Source organism: Chironomus tepperi, unplaced genomic scaffold (assembly GCF_022539635.2).
Source record: "Chironomus tepperi strain 1889 unplaced genomic scaffold, CSIRO-AGI_Ctep_v1 contig_11, whole genome shotgun sequence".
Taxonomy (NCBI): Eukaryota; Metazoa; Arthropoda; class Insecta; order Diptera; family Chironomidae; genus Chironomus; species Chironomus tepperi.
The window spans coordinates 893,300-912,128 of NW_027226133.1; the positions used below are offsets into that span (position 1 = coordinate 893,300).

Below are 18,829 nucleotides of genomic sequence, written 5' to 3' on the forward strand. Positions count from 1 at the left end.
CAAGAGGCAAAAAAGTTTCTAATAATTTTATGGATTCATCTAAAAGGTATGGGTGCAGTATGGGATGCGGTTCGGTAGACTGACAACCAAAATGTGCCAAAAAATATGGAAAAAATTAAGTTGAGTTGACAAAATTCAAATTTTAATTTTTGAACCGGTTCTATCAGTTCAATTTTGAACCGGATCAATCAGATCAATTTTTTGAACCGGTTCAATACAGTTTAATCAGATCAATTTTTGACCCTAAAGCTTAATAAAATCAATTTTTGAACTGGATCATTAAGTTAAATTGAGTGAACCGGTTCAAAGTTGTCCTGATTGAATTTAACTAGAATTCTACCATCTGTTACAGTTCATCAATCCAATAACAATCAAATCTTTAACCTCCAATCACAACAGCGCTATTCTTAACATCTTCTCACATCATCCAAACTAGTTTCGACATCCATTCTGCATTTGTGACTAAAAGCATGAAAAAGAAAGATTCTACCTGAATAGAAGATGTACATTGTGTACACAAAACCACATAAATTCTTATCTCCATATTGTTGTGATCTTAAATTAATGTAAAAGCATGAAAAACAATGAAAAAACTTCCAAACAGACATGAATCCTTAATTAAATTTTTTGTACACCTTACTTAATGCTTTAAAGTGCTGTACAAATTTTTAAGAGATGTCATTGTTAGCAACATCATTGAGAAAAAAACGAAATGGCAACACGACTACGATGGAATGTGTCTCTGTTTTTTTGTGTCTGTAAGTATTATGAGCATTCCATCAAGTTCACAATGAGAATTGAGGACATAATGTGTGGGAGGAGTGGAATATAAAAGTACATGAACCATGCCATCATGCATGTTTTCACATCAACAAGATGATCTCCATGAAGACATGATGATGGAAAAAGTAAAAGTTGAGAACGCATTAAATGTGAATGCAGACATAAAAAAAAAGATGAATATTCACGGTTGTATGTACGCGAAAGCGACTCCATCATGCGTGTCAGTTTACTTTAAAATTATGTACATTTTCTTTTGTTTCTTTAAATACATTTTAAGAGTTTACATTCACGAGTAGAGAAGGGAAAGGAAATGATGAAGAAAGTAAACAGAAAGTCATTTGTCCCTGATGAAATAGAAGCAAACTGAAAATTCTCTTTTTTGAACGTGCTCTTAAGTCAAACACCGAAAAAAAAAATTCCCATTTACGCATTCAGTTTTTGATTTTTCAACGTGATCAGATGATTAAGTAGATAAATCTTTTATGTCTTTTTTGATTCTTTAATGCGGTTTAAAGGGGATGCCGTTTGGTATCCGAGTCACACAGATGATGAAGAGTTCGACACGAAGAGCTTTAAAGGTTCCGCAACGGAGCTTTAAATGTTCCGCTACGGTTCCGCTACGGAGCTTTAAAGGTTCCACTACGGAGCTTTCAAGATTCCGCTACGGAGCTTTCAAGGTTCCGCTACGGAGCTTTCAAGGTTCCGCTACGGAGCTTTCAAGGTTCCGCAACGGAACTTTGAAGGTTCCGCAACGGAACTTTGAAGGTTCCGCAACGGAACTTTGAAGGTTCCGCCACGGAACTTTGAAGGTTCCGCCACGGAACTTTGAAGGTTCCGCTATTGAGCTTTAAAGGTTCCGCTATTGAGCTTTAAAGGTTCCGCTACGGAGCTTTAAAGCTTCCATTACAGAGTTTAACAAAACCTTAAAAGCTCAATAACCGAGCCTTCTTAATTTGTGTCGCTCGGGCTGCTTGATGCAATAAAAAAATTGAAATCGAGAAGCCTTTTATGAATTTTAAATTTAAATGTTTACTGGAATTAAACTCGTTGTTTTTTCTAGAATTTAATTTGAATTGACTGCGAATTTGCTAAAGATTAAATTACATTTTGATGAACATTATGCATCCTAATTAGACATTTGATATCATTTTCCCTAGAGTGTACTCTCTGAGAAGCAGTTCAACCTTCAACAAAAATTTCGTTTCTAAGAATGTCTGCGAGTTTTTCTCATTGCTCATTGCTTACACCTTTATGAACTTTGAGAATTTCCAAGAATTAATGAAATAAAAAAAAAAAATCTGAATAAAAAATTAATTCACAAGAATTTTACCTGAAATTTAATTCAACTTTTTTTGAGTCAAAAAATTTTTATTGTGAAAAATTATTTAGAATTTTTAAGCTTGACAGAACAAAGGGCAAGAATTGATTAAATTACACCTTTTGAGACTTGAAACAATCCCCAGTCTAGAGTTTTCATTTTAATGCACGTGGAAACAATCTACGAAATATTTCCGACTTATTGATTTATTTTTTGTCAGAGTTTTTTGGCTTTAAAAGAGAATTTATGAGAACTTTTTAAGCTATTTCAAACCTGTTTGTTGGTTATTTGGAATATTTTGTAAGAGAATTGAATTCTCTAAATGCACAAAGATCGATCTGGCAATCACACAGTGTGGAAATAGCATTATATTCCCGTCCCAGACCAGCTTGACTCTAGCCTCAGGCTAAATTCGTTGAAATCCAACTTTAAGTCAGAGTCAAGTTGCTGTGGAACCGATATTTCGACCATTTCGACGTCGTGTGCCTTCCGGGTCACATCTCGAATCGAACCTAGGCTCTAAAACCAGAAAATCACAAAGTTTCAATCTGTTATCCATACAATCTTCCAAAGAGATTTCACTGTTGCACCAGCACATTCCCAATATGAAGGTTCAATGCCTTAAAGATCTAAAACCCCACAAGAGAATTTCTAAACCTCATTAAATTACACTCATTTCTAGAGCCTTGAGTTGATTGTAAGAACAACATAAAAATAGCCTTAAAAAAGGAGAAAAAGAAATTCTTTGAAATCGATTTGAAATTGATGACAAAATAATGCTCTTAATGACAATGTACGCATTCTACCATATCATGTCATTTTGCAGAGTTGTGTGAAAATGTTGCACAGGAGATTGACAAGTTCTGCAAATGTGTTCATTAATGAATGGAGTTCATGCAAGTTCATGCAAGTTCATTGAGCATTGCCGACTGGTCCACGTCTGTTAATCGATCCAAAATATGACACCACGTTGACACGAGTCTGCCGTGGTGCCGGATTTTAATCAAATCTGGCAATTAGTCACAGTCACGATAACTGGGAGCAGATTTGAGCAATTCAGAATTGTAATTCTTAAACTGATCATCACCCAGATGGCACATATCGTTAAAATTGCCCATAAAAACGGCCCTAGGTAACAGTGACTCTGACTTCAAGCCAAATTCGATGAAATTCAGTCTCAGTCTATTGTCAAGTCCGCCTGGATCCTCATTTTCGACCATTTCTACTCAATGTCCTTTCCAAGTCAATTTGACATTATTCAGGATGATTTTTACAACTCTGACCGTACATACGCTTCATACTAATTTGCAACATTATCTAAAACATCAAATTACATGCCAACAGTCACATGAAAGGTGATTAATTACCGATAATTTACAATTGATAAGTAGACTTAATTTTAGATCATCATACCAAAAAAATTTCTTGATGTTCATTGACGTAATCACCACAATCCTCCTATTTTAAAATTCCTTGCATTTTTTCGAGAATTTTCTAGAATTTTTCTTCAAATTTTCCGCCCTTAAAATTTTCCATTTTAATTTAATTCACCAAAATTAAGGACAAAAGAACCACCAAAAAACTTTTTATGTGACTTTAAACTTTGCAATTTTAAGGAAAATTTTTAATAGACATTTTTACATTCTAGAATCCACACAGAATAAAAAGGAAAACAAAGCATCCCCGAATGAAAGTATTCCTCAACTCTCATAAAATTCACGATATAAATTACTCCAAAAAAAAAAGCCATGCTGTGACAACATCCCACAAAATTTTAATATGTTATCATCATGTAATTTCCGCTTGCCAGTCATAAGAAGAAATAATCATGAGACAGCTTATGATGCTTTCACTTACGTAAGTAGAACTTTTTCATGATGGCAAGATAATGCCTTTGAATTTTTTCGTTCCTTTTTTTACTTGCTCTCGTTATTTATATGAAAATATTTATAGAAAGTCAGAGTTGGTGGGAGTTTGGTAGGCCTAATGAGATGTGGAACAGAAAAGGCACTGTCTTATGTGAAAATTGTCTTGTACACACTAGATTGGTAGGCTTAAAATAGAGCAACTTCATATTTAATTGATCCATTTGGCAAATCCCAACTTTATACCCAAATCAACCTAAAGCTATTCAATTTAAGCTTTAATAATTGCTTAACAAGTTAGGATGCGCCAAACCTCTGGACTCAATAGACATCCTGAGCAGAATAGACATCTCAATAGAGCTTTGCATAATGCCTAATTATTAACTGAACCTACCTACGGTCGAGTAATGACATTATTGAACGTTTCGGAGTTGTTACTCGGGATACAGTTTATAGTGAGATCTAAGGCACTGTTTTGATGACATTACTGTGTGTACCATACAAGGGAAGGCTGTGAGCCGCGTTTCGACTACACATGATTCGACTAAAGGTTTCTCGTGCCGAGTCTCGAACCCATGACCGCAGAGTCAGTTTTGCAACAGTAATATTAGTACCGAAGTACTAAGCCACCATTCAACCACCGATCCACTTCGATTACATTTAGCAATTAGTACAACTGAATCGCCCTAGCGCAGCTCAAAATTTCAACAATTCCACAACTGAGCCACTTCGGCTATCTAAAAATCTTATTTTCAACCCTGTATAAATTCTAATCCAAATGCCATGAGAAATCATAAGCACATGTACATAATTATGTATTTCAAGAATATTTGCCCCAAATAAGCATGTGATGTATGTGTATATTTTCTTTTTTGTGTCATTCGATCCTCTCACGAGCTAATGTATTTTCATGTTATCGAATATAAAGTATCATTTGAAGTGGGAAGAGATATATAACTTTAGGGAAGTGTCTATACATTACATGAACGTCATTTTTAACGTAAATTGAATGGATGGATGGAAGAGATTAACCTTTAGTATATTAAACTAAGTAATACAATCAAATATTCAATAAAAAATGACTGTCATGGAGCTTTATCAATACGAAAAAATTCTCTCAAATCATTTCCTCTTTTATTCATTATTATATCCTTACACGTAGCACGTTAAAAGACGAACAGAAGCAGCAACGTGCGAACATTATTTTGCATGAATGAGAATTTTTTATTGATAAACTTGAAACCATTTCGTATAAAATATGATGACATTTTACTTGAAATATTTGAGACTAGCCACCGGGTTAAATGGAAGCACCATTGTACACACAAAACGGCAAAAGTTCTCAATTTTATGGAAATCTCACGCAAGAATGCTTTTACAGTGATTCCACATCAATTCATCGTCACGAATGAAAAGATCTTTGTATGGCTATATATCGATGAAAATGGAAGTAAAAATGGCAATTTATGGGATGATTGAAGAGAAATTTGATGCCAGAGGATGTTAGGAAATGAGAAAAAAATTTGAAATGTTTCAATTTTATTTCGGAATTGATTGCAGTTGGCATTGCATTTTCCAGAAAAAAAAAATCAGTCAACAAACATTTTAAAGTCAAGATGATATCGCACGTATCAAAATTGTTCCGTTCATATCCAATATTGAAGGGAATGGCAGTGTATTCTGTAATTTGGCCAGCAAGTTCCGTAGTTCAACAGCTAATAGCCAAAGAAAAAATTAATTACAATCAAGTCTTTAGATTTTGGCTTTTCGGGACATTCTTTGATGCAACATTACTTTATGGATGGGTTCGTCTATCATCTCAAATGTGGGCAAGTATGTCGTTAAGAAGTGGAATCACCAAAGCAGTTGTGGAACAATTCAGCTATAGTCCACTTGCTGCTATTTCATTTTTCTCAATTATGAGCTTGATGGAAGGTAAATCATTCAAGGAAGCACGACAAGAAGTTGTTGAGAAATTTCCACAAACATATAGCGCTGCTATCGTTTTTTGGCCAGTTATTCAGACCATTAATTACGCATTTATGAAGGAATCTAATCGTGTTCCTTTTGTGGCTGTTGTGTCGTTCTTTTGGACGCTGTTTTTGGCTTATATGAAGCAACTTGAGACGGGAAATAAACTGGAAGATGTTGTGAAGGTGCAAGGTGAATTGACTGAGGAATTGGTAGCTGAGAAGAAGGTTGATGCAGCTTAAGAGGATTGCTGTTGTTGCTAATTATTGGATATTTACTATTAAAAATTGTTATAATTCCGAGTAATAAAATAGATTGGATTAAGATATGCCATGAAATTCGAGTCTCTGCCTTAAAATTGATTGATCTCGGTTGAAAAAGAAACAAAAAATCGACTAAATTTCCCACAAAAAGTTTCAAATTTCAGAAAACCGTTAAAATTATTTTTAAACAAAAAGCTTTCTCAGAATTAATTAAAACTAAACAAGGATATAAAAGCACAAAAAAAATAATTAATAATACCTGTAAACAAATTTAATTCCAAATAAAAAGCCTCACGGCCAAGCAAAGTCAAAGTCAACAGGCAGATTCGAAGTTCTTTAGAAGTAATCACAACATAATGAAATATACATACAGACTCAACAAATTTACCTTCATTGGTATAACATTGTCTGTGGCTTTATGTTCTCATTTTTATTTCTTCATCATAAAAAATAAATTTTTATACCAATACAATCATCAAAAATGGGTATGGAATTGCCCTGAGAATTAAGAAATTCAGGGAGATTTTCGTACTCACACATTTATTTTTTAATAAAGTTTCCTGCCTTGTTCGAAAAAAAAAAGTTTTGTCGTTATCAAAAATTTATTTGTTATCCCCCACGCGTACTACGCGTAACGGAGAGGATAGGATAAGGGAAAAAGAAATGGAAGGAAAGAATTTAAAAGATGGAAATTTCTCCTCCGGTGGCTGTATTAAGGGGATGTTTGGATATTGTGTAACGCTGTGGATAGCATCAGAGTGTGGTCGTCTGAAATTCGAGTTTTTCGACATTCGATTGTCGAAAAATTCGAACTCAACTTATTCTAAAGTAACGGTCGAAAAAAATTTAAATTTTGAAAACAAAAAAATTGAATTGAAAAAAAAATAACGGTCGTTTTAGAGATAGCCACACTCTGAATAGCATTTTTAGAACGACCCTTCCCCAAACCTTCCAAAAACAGGTTGCCGACCACTGCTCTAACAGAATTGTAAGCCCCTTCCCCTCCTCCTCCCCCATCTCTCCAAACCTTTACCTCGTCGTCAAGCTTACTAGCAAAATCATGAATCTTGACCTGTACCGCAAAAGGCATACGATTCATGAAATTTCCGGCGTTACACAGGCTGCTTTCCACTTCTATAACAGTACTGTAAACCCCCCTCTCCTCCTACCCCAACTCCCTACCTAACCTTTACCCAATTTCCAAACATTCCCCAAGAATCATCGTTTTAAATAATTGAACAATAGTAACATTTTACCTGATGTTGTTGTTTCTTTTCTTAAAATATATATTTTTTTTCTCCCTTAAAATTCAGCAACATGGAAAAATCATCGCGTCATGGTAACAGTAATATCCATTTAAAAGAAAATTCTTCTTCTTAATTTTGTCAATTCATTTTGCAAAAAAAAAAATAAAAGAGAGAAAAAAAGAAACATTGCTAATGGGAATTTTATAAGTAACGTCTTTTGAATAAATTGAGTTTATTTATTCTTTGGTGAACGGAAGTGACTTAGTAGGGAAGTGAATAAGAGCTTTGGGATCTTAAAGGAGCAGATTTGATTAAGATATTTAGGATTTAAGAGTTAAGCTGGGAAATTTTTCCAAATTCCTTCATTTAAAGATCAGAAAAATAGGAACTAAAGGTTTGAGTAATCTACAAACAGGATAGAATCAGGATAGAACTTTTATCAATAGAATTCTTCAAATCTCAAAATATGCTGTTGATCTAAGTTGAGAAGCACCTATAGGCATCTCTATGATGCTTGACGGGATTGTTTCTTTGCCATTGTTAATGACAAGTTAATGTCCAACGGATGTCTGGTTTCAACGTGGTTTTGTCCACTCGGGTACTCTAGAATAGTATGTTTCTAAGCTCAAGAGGCACAATTCCGTAACAATGGATCGAAATTAACCATCAAGGACGAAATTACAGCAATACGACGATCAAGTATCATCCTAACGAACATGTCGTGATGGTCGGGAAGTAAAGCTGTATAAATGATAGTACCAAAGATTCAGTCCCCCAGAGCTCGAAATTGACTGCTCTGCTACCCTGAGCATACAGGTTTTTATTTGAATAGTTGTCCGTGATATACCCAGCTTCAGACGCCAACTGAAGGAGGTCATGAATCACACTTGATCTGTAAGGCCAGTGAAGTAAATTGTGCATGATGTACCAGAAAAGGACGAGATTAGTCTAAACATCAAGTCCATAAGTCTAAACTCTTAATATCCCTACTAATACAGGTCGTCATTAATACATATCCCATTATTATTATTATTTCTTTTCTACGTCGTTATTCTTCCAAATATACAATAAATAAAATGCCTCATGAGTCATGAATTTTCTCCTTCCGTGAGCAAAGGCAAAAGTGAAATTTAATTTATTTTTCCTTTTTTCAGTGCGAACCAAAAAATAATGTATTACACAATGCCACGATTGGAATCGACCAATCCACACACATACAGTGTCGAGATAATGTTTAATTTCATTTTAATTTTATTTAGTCAGCCTTTAAAAATAAATTGACTTTTTTTTTTCAATTTACTGCGATATTATCTATAACACCATCAGATTGAATTATGATAACAACAATTCCTATTGTTCTACAGAAGTGGATGTAGATGGAATTGAAAAAATGAGAGAATCAATTCCATCTGCGGAGAGGGAAAAAGCCTCTTTTTTGGATCTGCTGTAATTAATTTTATTGTGAGGACATTTTTCCTACCATTTTTAACATCATGCATGCATAGAAGTTCGTGTGGATGAGAGCAAGACTGTAGCTACAATATTATTACAGTACAGACACATTTAAGGGATATATTAGCATTCTATGGAGCACTGCTTGAATGTGCGGGAGATGAACAATGGCTCACATCTATAAAAATAATACACAGCATGAACGAAACTTAATGCGGAGGATATGAAACCAGTTTAAATGGATTAAGGAAGTTTTGTTTTTGTTGCGGATTTGCATTTGAATTTAAATGTCCTGGAATTTATATCGATTACTTTAATCTTGAGTTAAGCTTGACAAATCTCAATTGATTCATAAGAATTGCTGCACATTAGTCCTTAATCATGATATGAGATTGCCAAATTTTACAGCCTAGACGATAATTACAACAACAATGTTAGATGATATGTAGAACAAAGAGTGATGAGAGCTCAATTTTCGTAATTCATCAATATCATTGTCCATAATTCAATGTTATTGGGATATAATTTCAGACACTTTTATAGATCAATCATATGTATGGATGTGAAAATTTGATATAGTTATGAGCTACAAAGTGATTTATTCAAATATTTTCGTTAGAGTGTGTAGTGAATATGAATGTGTCGAGTGACATAAAGCTTCTTGCGGATATCATGTGGTATTCATGCGTCTGAAGCTGCTTATCAGGGTCAAGCCAGGTTATTAAGGAGAAAATCTAGGAAATTGAAGGATTTTACCAAGATTTTTCTAAAAAGAGGAGTAGGAGGTTGAAGCCCAAAGCCTTAATCCTCTCTCCCCCTCCCGAATACATCTCTGGTGCTAACTTTGTCTTGCTGCGGATTAGATCGATTTACATACATGATAAATGGCCAAATTATCTCGTTAACTTGACTTTATGTTGTATTATTGCAGAATTTTGGACACAGTTTTTACATTGTCCAATTAGCAGAGCTGAAATGACTCAGATCATCAAACTAGTTGTAACTGACATGATATCCCTTTTAGGATAAGGGTTCGTTTCCCATCAAAGCTAACTTATCTCACAAATTGTGAATTTCGACCAAAGTTAGCTGGATTTTGGAATTCCGGACTCCAAAAGTCCAAAAAGGTGTCTCTACTAGAGCTCGGACTACAGTGGTAGAGGCTTTTCTCGAAATCGTACTCCAAAGGAACCGCCTCCACTTGAGTTTGAACTGCAGTGGAAGTGTCTATACATTGTAGTCCAGCCAACTCTGTTTTCGACATTACACAACTGAGATGCATTAAATACGTTCTATGATCAATTTTTAGAACCTAAATAAAGAGAACCTATGTTAGTAACTAAGAGAACTAGTGCCTACCTAAGAGTTATAATGGTAATCACCTACTGCTTCTCACTGTTCCCAACATAAAACCTTCAAAAATATCTAGTACAAATCAATAAAAGCACACAAAAAAAAATTCAAGCCTCAATCAAGTAAAACCCCAAGAAAATCCTCCCACACATACCATCATCAAAACTAAATAATCCCAAGCAAACTCCTTTACTCATCAATATGTAGTAACAGCATCCGGAAGTTATCATCATCAACAGATCAAAATTCAAATATAATCCCAAGAAAATACGCCACTCGACTAAAACTGTCGAAGAACTTATGCTTTTGTAAAGACTACTTTGCAGGGCTTCTTCTCCATGAGAATTAAAGGCAAGACCAAAGATTCTCACAGTAACGACCACAATAAAAAGACAAAAAAAAAAAGAATAACGAAGAGAAAAATGGAAATGGCTAATCGTCTGCAAAGGAAAAAAAAGGAAGGCAAAAACGAAAATTAAATATAGAGAGGAGAGGAAATGAAAAAAGGCACTTGTAGTCAAATATAATGAGTTAGTAATCCCCAACTACAATCTTCTATTAACACAAACGCAAGACTAAAGTGGAGTGAATGGACCAGCAATGATAGCTGTGATTTAGTGACTTGAAGGCGCATGTTTTGAGGGATATTGATGTGATTTGGGATTTGATCCTTTGGGATTTAAAGGGAAAATTCAGAGAATTTTGACGATTTTTGTATGAAATGTCATACTTCACAAGAGAATGTTTCAAAGTAAGTCATGATGTTTTTTGGTTAATTCCAGTAAAAAGAACATTCACTGGATGTTTTCTTAGAGTAAATCAGATCCTCATTAAGCAAAATAAGTGATCGACCTCAAAGGAATTATTGATCAAATTCATTGGCATGGCTTTAAATCCTTGTACATCTGCTCTTCTGTTAGCACCAATATGAAGTCGGTTCAATGCATATTTAGAGTAATATTTCAGTTATCAGAAGGGAATCTTGTCAGTTTAGTCCGACAGACAGATCGCTGAATAGGCTGAACGGCTGAATGGGCAGATTGGCAGATCGATTAGCCCATATACTGGCGAACGGATATGGATACGAGTTGAGTAGCTAGACAAATGGCTGAATTGTTAGATGAATGGTGGAACAGATCGATAGATGGATGAACAAGCAGTCAAAATGACCAAACAACCTGAAAATGATCGAACAGATCGACAGATGGCTGAACAGGCAGATTGAAGACTGAATAGCTAGGCAGACAGCTCAATAGGCAGACAAATGATGAAATATGCTGAATGTCCTTCGAAGATACAGCGAGACTACCAAAATTACAGACATAAAGACAATTTTCACCCATCAACCACACATCCTCAAGAAAAAAAGCTCCAAAAAAAGTATAGAAGTGCCATAATGCATAATGGTCGACCCTTTTTCTCTCTTTCTGTTTTCAAAATTGCTTTTAATAACGATGAGTGCTTTCTTATTCTTATTTAAAGAATTGCTCCTCATAAAGCCATAAGGTACGGTAGATATATATTTACATGAGGGGTGGTGCTGAGCAAATATTTTATCACAGGATCAGCAACAGCAACAAAAAAGAGCACTAAAAAATCATTACATGCCTCTTAATTATTTGTAATCTGAAATTAATTTTTCATAAAAAAAAACAAAAGAAAAATTGGAAAATTATTGTAATATTTTTTTATTTTATTATTGCCATTTCTCATCTGAAATTAAAAAGTTTATACCTCAATGGTGACAAAGAATTATTAATTAATACGATAATTTTACATTTTTAAGCCCATTTCCCGTGTCTGTCTGATAGACGATCAATCCAATTATAAGAAATTAATATTCATATATTGATACACCTACATGCCAGGGGGTGGGAAATCTGTGTAAAGCGGAACCCGAGTGTGAGGCATAATAATTGCTGAAATCACCATGAACCGTATGAAATGTAAGCAACTTGTGAGAAGCCGGAACCCGAGTGTTCCGTTTAAAATGCTGGAATCGCTATGAATCTTATGAAATGTGGGCAACTTGTGAGCTGCCGGAACCCGAGTGTTCCGCCAAAATAGCTAGAATTTATGAGAACCGTATGTAGTGTTGGGCAACCTGTTTGCCACGGAACACCAGTGTATTGCCATAAATTGCTGGAATTGACTTGAACCCTATGCAATGTGGGCACCATGCTATAAAACCATATACTATGTGCGGTTCCGGTCGACGCTTATCACTAAGGTTTGGCACGATAAACAAAAGGTTGCCCACCACTGACATACACGCAGGGTGTACTTGGTCGATCATATAATCACATGTAATTTGTGTAAAAATTCAATAATAAAAATACTGAAAAAATCTGTACAGAAAATTAAATGTTCATCATCACATGTAAAACTCTATAAAAATTCTTTCGAAAATTTTTTCGCATTTTAATTTGCAAATTAATTTGTTAATTTCCTCATTCACAACGTATATAAACATTCAACCCCTGCATGCAGATGTAAAATGAGAGATAATGTAATTTATTTTAATCTGATCTCATTCATAGCATAAAATATGAAGCAGCAATAATTCTGATTGTATCAAAAATACTTTTTTTTATTATTATTTTTTTGTAGTCAAGTCTTTAAATTGTTTACAAGCTAATTTCTTCCATATTTTAGTGGGATAGTTTAAATAATTACTTTATATAACCAACTGAATGCGAAATTTTTTTTCTATTTTTTTGCTGTTGTTGTTGTTGCTGTATAATGAATATCAGAAATTCCTAAGATATTTTTCCTCATTTTTTCATCCATTATGAAAGGGATTTTTAATGCATAGAACTACTTTTTTGTGAGAATACTGAATTAAATTATTCACTATGACTTGATCTCTTTTAATTCCTTCCTGTTTCTTGAGATCAAGTTATTAGGATGAAATTTTAGTTCAAACTTTAAGAGTTAATAAATTTGAAAATTTGAAAATCGTTAAAATTTGGAAGCTTCAAATTTTTTGGAAATTTTAAAATCCGCTAAAATTTGGAAGTTTCAAAATTATTTGAAATTTACAAAACTGTTAAAAAAATTGGAAAATTTTCAAAACCGTTGAAATTTTGATGAACGGACAAAATTTGAAATTTTCTTTCTTTTGAACTTTGAATTTGAGATTTTAAAAACCGTTAAAAATTAAAGTATTGAAATTCAAAATCATGAAAAACATGTAAGCTTTGAAATTTTGAAAACAGTTTAAATTGTAACTTAATTGTTTTGAAAAGTTCTGAGAATTCAAAAAAAAAATTCAGAACTTTTAAATTTGAATTTTTGAAAACCGTTGAAAATTGGTTTTAAAAAAATAGTTCAAATTTGAAATTTTCAACAAATTCGTCAAATTTTCTTTAAATTTTCGAAAAACGTTAAACTTTGAATTTTTTAAAAAAGCGTTAAATTTTGAATTTTTGAAAACCGCTAAATTTTGAACTTTTGAGAACCGCTAGATTTTTGAATTTTTGAATTTTTGATTTGCCGTTAAACTTTGAATTTCCTTTCAATGATTAAAGACTGTTAAAATTCTTAAACCTGATTACAGCAAAAATCCCTATCATAAATCCATCAATTGATTGTCATTCCAGAAACCTCCTTCCTTAGTCGTTCAAACCAAAATATTCCTCACAAAATTTTCCTACCAGATCAAAATATTCAAGGAATTTCCTAAAGCTTTAATACAAAAATGTTCAATCTCTGGTTGGCACAATACCGAATCTTATTATCTCATATAAATACATCAACAGCAATAGACACCTTTTTTTAATACTAAAATAATATCTGATCTATTAATTCCCATACCAAAATTTATTTGTCACTCTATACGATAGAAAAAAAATACAATAATAATAATAGATATTCAAATTTAGTTTTTAATTAATTAGCTTCAAAAATAATCGAAAATTTGCGATTTTAGCCAATAAAATTATCGTAAATAAAATAACATTAATTGATATTTTTGTATTTTCAATTAGAATTTGAATATTCAGCGCTAATTACACCCAATGGACGAATGAATAATTTAAAAAATGTATCTATTAATTTACAATAAGGCATAAAGTACATTCACAAGCAACAAGCAAAATTTATATCCTATTCCATTTATATATAAAAAAAGAATTTCCCTTTAATTTTCCATTTCGATTGTTTTTCCGCAAATTTACTTGCATTACACAAAAAAAAGCGAGTGAGACTATACATAGTGAATGAATTCTCACGAGTGGCACATTACATTTGTGAAAGTCATGCGATTGTTGCATGATCTGGATGTTTTATTAGTGTCGGATTTGAAAATATCGCAGATTTTTTTTGTGTTGCTCAATCGAGATTCTATCAGCATTGGATTGGTTTACAATTTATGTGGCAAGATTAACAGGTTTTTATCTTGATTGTTGGATGTAATTTTATTGCTAAGGTCAGAAGGGATTCTGGGAAATGTGGCAAGAAAGGCACGTGTTTTGGTCTATTTTCTAGGTGGCAAGAATTGACTTGTGGATTTGTTGATGATTGAGGTTCTGTAGCAGTTGTGGGGAACCTATGTGATGCGGCACACTAGTGAGAAATGCCATGAATCGTATGCCGTTTACGGTTTAGAACTTGATATAATACTGATGCATCCCGTGGCACAATAAAGGTTGTTTACCACTGTTCTATAAAAAAGCTGCATCAAGTTGATTAAAACTGGCATTCTGCCCAAGATAGCAAGTAGTAAGTATTCTGTCAAATTGTCAAGCAGCCTCTGATGTGACAAAAAATGTTAATGACGTTGGCTCGATTCTCATTTATTAAAATTTACTGCAAATTCACATTCATTCAGCAGAGTTCAGTCATGATCCTGGATATACCAATGCAATATATCTAGTCGCGAATACACAAACTGAATTGGTTTGATTAGACTTTCTCAGGAATCGAACCTGAGTCGTTAGAGTCGGTTGTCCGACGCTCTAACCACTACTCCACACCTGCTCATAGCTCCTCAACTATTATTCCAACTTAATTCTCAATTTCAACTTCAACCTCCTCCTCACTCTGGATCAAATAAACTCCAAATCAATTTTTCAACTGCATCCCACAAAAAATCACAAGGATCAACTTTTTCATCAACACAATATTTTTCAAATCACGTTCTAAAGTCCTAAGCAATTGAAAATGTGCCACTCGGGAGCTCTATTTATAGAGTTTCCTCACTGAATGTCGGAGCTCACTGCCTTTTATTTATTATGAGACTTTTTTTCCTTATTTCAATTTTAAAAATTCAATTTCAGAATCTTTCGTTAACTGGTTTTGGTAAGTTTATAAAAAAAAAAATAAATAATAATGAATAAAAAATAAGTAACATTTACTTATCATGATGATTTTCGAACTATTACAGTTTGTTTGGTCCAATACGTGATGTAAAGAATGATGAGATATATATAAAGTGGAGTTTATTTACCATTAGCAGCTGTTTTGGGTGGATTATATGGGATGGTAAATAGTTTTATATTCATATATTCACACATATCCAAACAGACATTGGAGCAATACCATACGAGATCTAAAGTACACCAAATGAAGGCTATCCATACCAAATGATATTCGGGTATGAATTCATTGAAATATTGATTGAGAAATAATATAAATGGTCCCCACATGCCGGAATCGAGATAATCCATTTCACTCTTTGAGAGATGCGCAATGACAAGTTTATTGGTGATTTTAGCAAAAAGAATACCAAAGGTCATCAAATAAAGCATCGGATGTGAATCATAAATTCCTGATTTTGATTTCACAGCAATTATATATGATGGTACGATAACGAATAAGAATGGTAATATTGGTGCTATTATACTTGTACCAGCGACAGTTGATCCATTCTTTCCACTTCCACCACGACGAATTGTGGCAAGAAAATCACTTATAACAAGTGATCCTGTCAAAACTGTCATCGCTATAATAAGATACCACAATTCAATCTGTCCAAAAATTTTTATCGACCATATTTTCGGTCCAAAAATGAATGTCATAATGTGAACAGAAATCACACTATAATGAGCCTCTGTCACATCAATCTTTCCAAAATGAAGTGTACCACTGATATACGCTTGCCAATGTGAACAATAAAATAGAGCAAAAACGGCAAACACTTCGATAAACATAATTTTTGGAAAGCTACCGTATTGAATAGCAGAGCATGTTGATAGAGTGATAAACACCGTTGATATGCTATCACATCCATGATCAAATAATTCACCTAATGGACTAGACGTTCCCGTTCGTCTCGCTTGCTTTCCATCTAATCTCATCAACAACATTCGTGTTTATGCAAAAAAAGTAGAGAGACGCAGACGATGACGATGATGCGGAAGATGAGGAATTTTATGGAAATAATAAAAAAAAAATAAGAATTTAATAAAGAGAAAGTTGACGTAATTTTTTTAGATAAATTATCTCACCTATTGCGTCAAGCGATTGATATGCAAATAAACCAAATGCACATAACAAGTATGTCCATCGTGGCGGTAAATTTGTATCCTTTCCATCAGGATTATAATAAATTAAAGCTAATGATGTCAAAATGTTTATTAAAAGTCCAATAATTGTTATTAAATTCGGTGCAATCCACAACGGTAATTTAAGTACAAGCCAATTCCAATATGGCTATAAATGAATAAATTATGACAATGACATTTCCGTAACCTTACAACACTAATTAAATTTTAACAAGTTCTCTTTACCTGTAAATATGGTTCGATTAAGCTACTCGATGTTACGGCATATTTATGATCTGCTAATTTTCGTAGCTGACTTGAATTGAGAATCTTATGACGTTGAAATATCATTCTTAATGCTTTATATTCAGAGATTCATTAAATTTATGTCTTATTTACAAAAAATAATACGACTGATTCACGTTTAAAGCTTTTTTTTCAACCCTACAACACACAATACTGTATATCAAGAAAAAGATAAATTACTAAACGCAATCAATAGTAAGCGCTTCTGTCTCTCAATAATTTTTTTTTGCTTTCTCGCATCACATACGAGACTGAACATAAAAAAATAATATCAGACATACGGATAAAAGAGAAATATTTTTTACATTTTATTTCTCTTTTAGTCGGTGAGAGTTGGGCGGTGCGGATATCATTTTTTTATCATAAAGCCCATGCATCAATTGAATCGCAAGTCCGTTAAAATAAATTAATAATGATAATTGATTTTTAAAGTCTGTCGACTGACTAGGAGTGGAAATTTCTCGAACATTTTCATCCGTCATCGTTAAAAATGTGGCAGTGGTGGGCAACCTGTGTGGTGCGGAACACTAAAGTTCCGCCCAAATATTTGTAACTGCCATGAATTGCATGCCGTGTGCGGATTTGGTTGACGACTACCACCCGAGGTGTACCATGACCCAAATGTTGCCCACCACTGAAACAGGCATTGTACTTAATTAATAGCTGGAAAAATGAAGCAAATAACAATGTTCTAAAAAAAATATCCTCTATATGCTGCCAGTCATCTTCATCATGATGTTTACATAAACAACAAAAAAAAAATCCCCACCGTTTATGTATGTTTTTCAGAGCTTAAAATATTACATTAGACATATACATACATAACATATCGAATATTCATTTCTGGGTAACGGTGGAAAAGTAAAATGGCAAAGAAGAGAATTTTTTTTCACATGAGTTATGATGGCGCATTTATTTTGTCATGACTGATGTGGTTGAAGATGGGATATTTTATGATTTCGTAGATTTTTCGTAGAAATCCAATAAGAATTTTCATGAATATTCAACACAAACAACTTCATGTTTATGCTAATGATTGATAGCGAGATGTCTGTTGACATGTCCTTGAAAATTGGAAGTGAAAAAGATACCAAGTGATTATATTTCTTGGGGTAAAGATGATAGAGGGGAGAGGTTGTAAAAAGAAAGGAAGACATACAAGAGCTATAGGAAGTCTCAATGGATTCTTATTGGAATTTATTTTGGGTTGACAGCAGAACATTGTTTAGGCTGCCTTTAATTTAACTGTCATGATTTCGAAAATTTTTGAGAAATTATTGCTGGTGGAACTAATGTTGCTGAGATTTAAGGTTTGATGTAGGAAGTTAATCCTAATATTCAAAGAACATGCTCAGTCTAATTAGTTTACTCATAGAAGTCTGTTAGTGCCAACCACATTTGTGAGTCTATTCAAAGAATTTTGAATTTAGCCAAAATTTCTGTGATCCGGTTCCAGATCATCGTGACTTTAACTAGGTACACGATTTGGTATTAGGATAACATCTGTCTTATGCCGGATTTCGGAATGATTAGCCGACTTGGTGATAATTACCTAAGTAAATCAGCCAAAGTCCATCTGGCATTGTGTTGTATCTGAGCATAGTGGAATATAGGGTATTGGGTCATATAAAGCCGAATCTATCAGTGCGAGATGAAAGGACTCTGTGATCGAATGGTTGGGCAACAGACTTAATTTCTGGATCACTTTTCTGAGGATGCATGTGTTCGATTCCTACCAAAGACTGTGAGTGCTGTCGATGTGACAAGGATTCGTACAATGTTCACG

At 33.7% G+C, this 18,829-nt stretch overlaps 3 protein-coding genes across 4 annotated transcripts in view; 1 reads left to right on the forward strand and 2 right to left on the reverse strand.

The window, feature by feature from the left end:
• The window catches only part of LOC139087829 (uncharacterized), a 124,955-nt gene that overhangs the window by 67,742 nt on the left and 38,384 nt on the right, over window positions 1-18,829 (reverse strand). The window lies entirely within an intron of this gene.
• Window positions 5,583-6,179, forward strand: LOC139086996 (PXMP2/4 family protein 3-like). The gene has a single exon (XM_070635682.1). The coding sequence runs from the start codon at window positions 5,583-5,585 to the stop codon at window positions 6,177-6,179; it is 597 nt and encodes a 198-aa protein (XP_070491783.1).
• On the reverse strand, window positions 13,661-17,218 carry LOC139087659 (choline/ethanolaminephosphotransferase 1-like). Its single transcript, XM_070636540.1, has 3 exons — window positions 16,984-17,218; window positions 16,702-16,906; window positions 13,661-16,541 (listed from the first exon to the last, which is right to left on the reverse strand). Exons 1-3 carry the CDS (start codon window positions 17,086-17,088, stop codon window positions 15,694-15,696), a joined length of 1,158 nt encoding a protein of 385 aa, XP_070492641.1. The 5' UTR covers window positions 17,089-17,218; the 3' UTR covers window positions 13,661-15,693.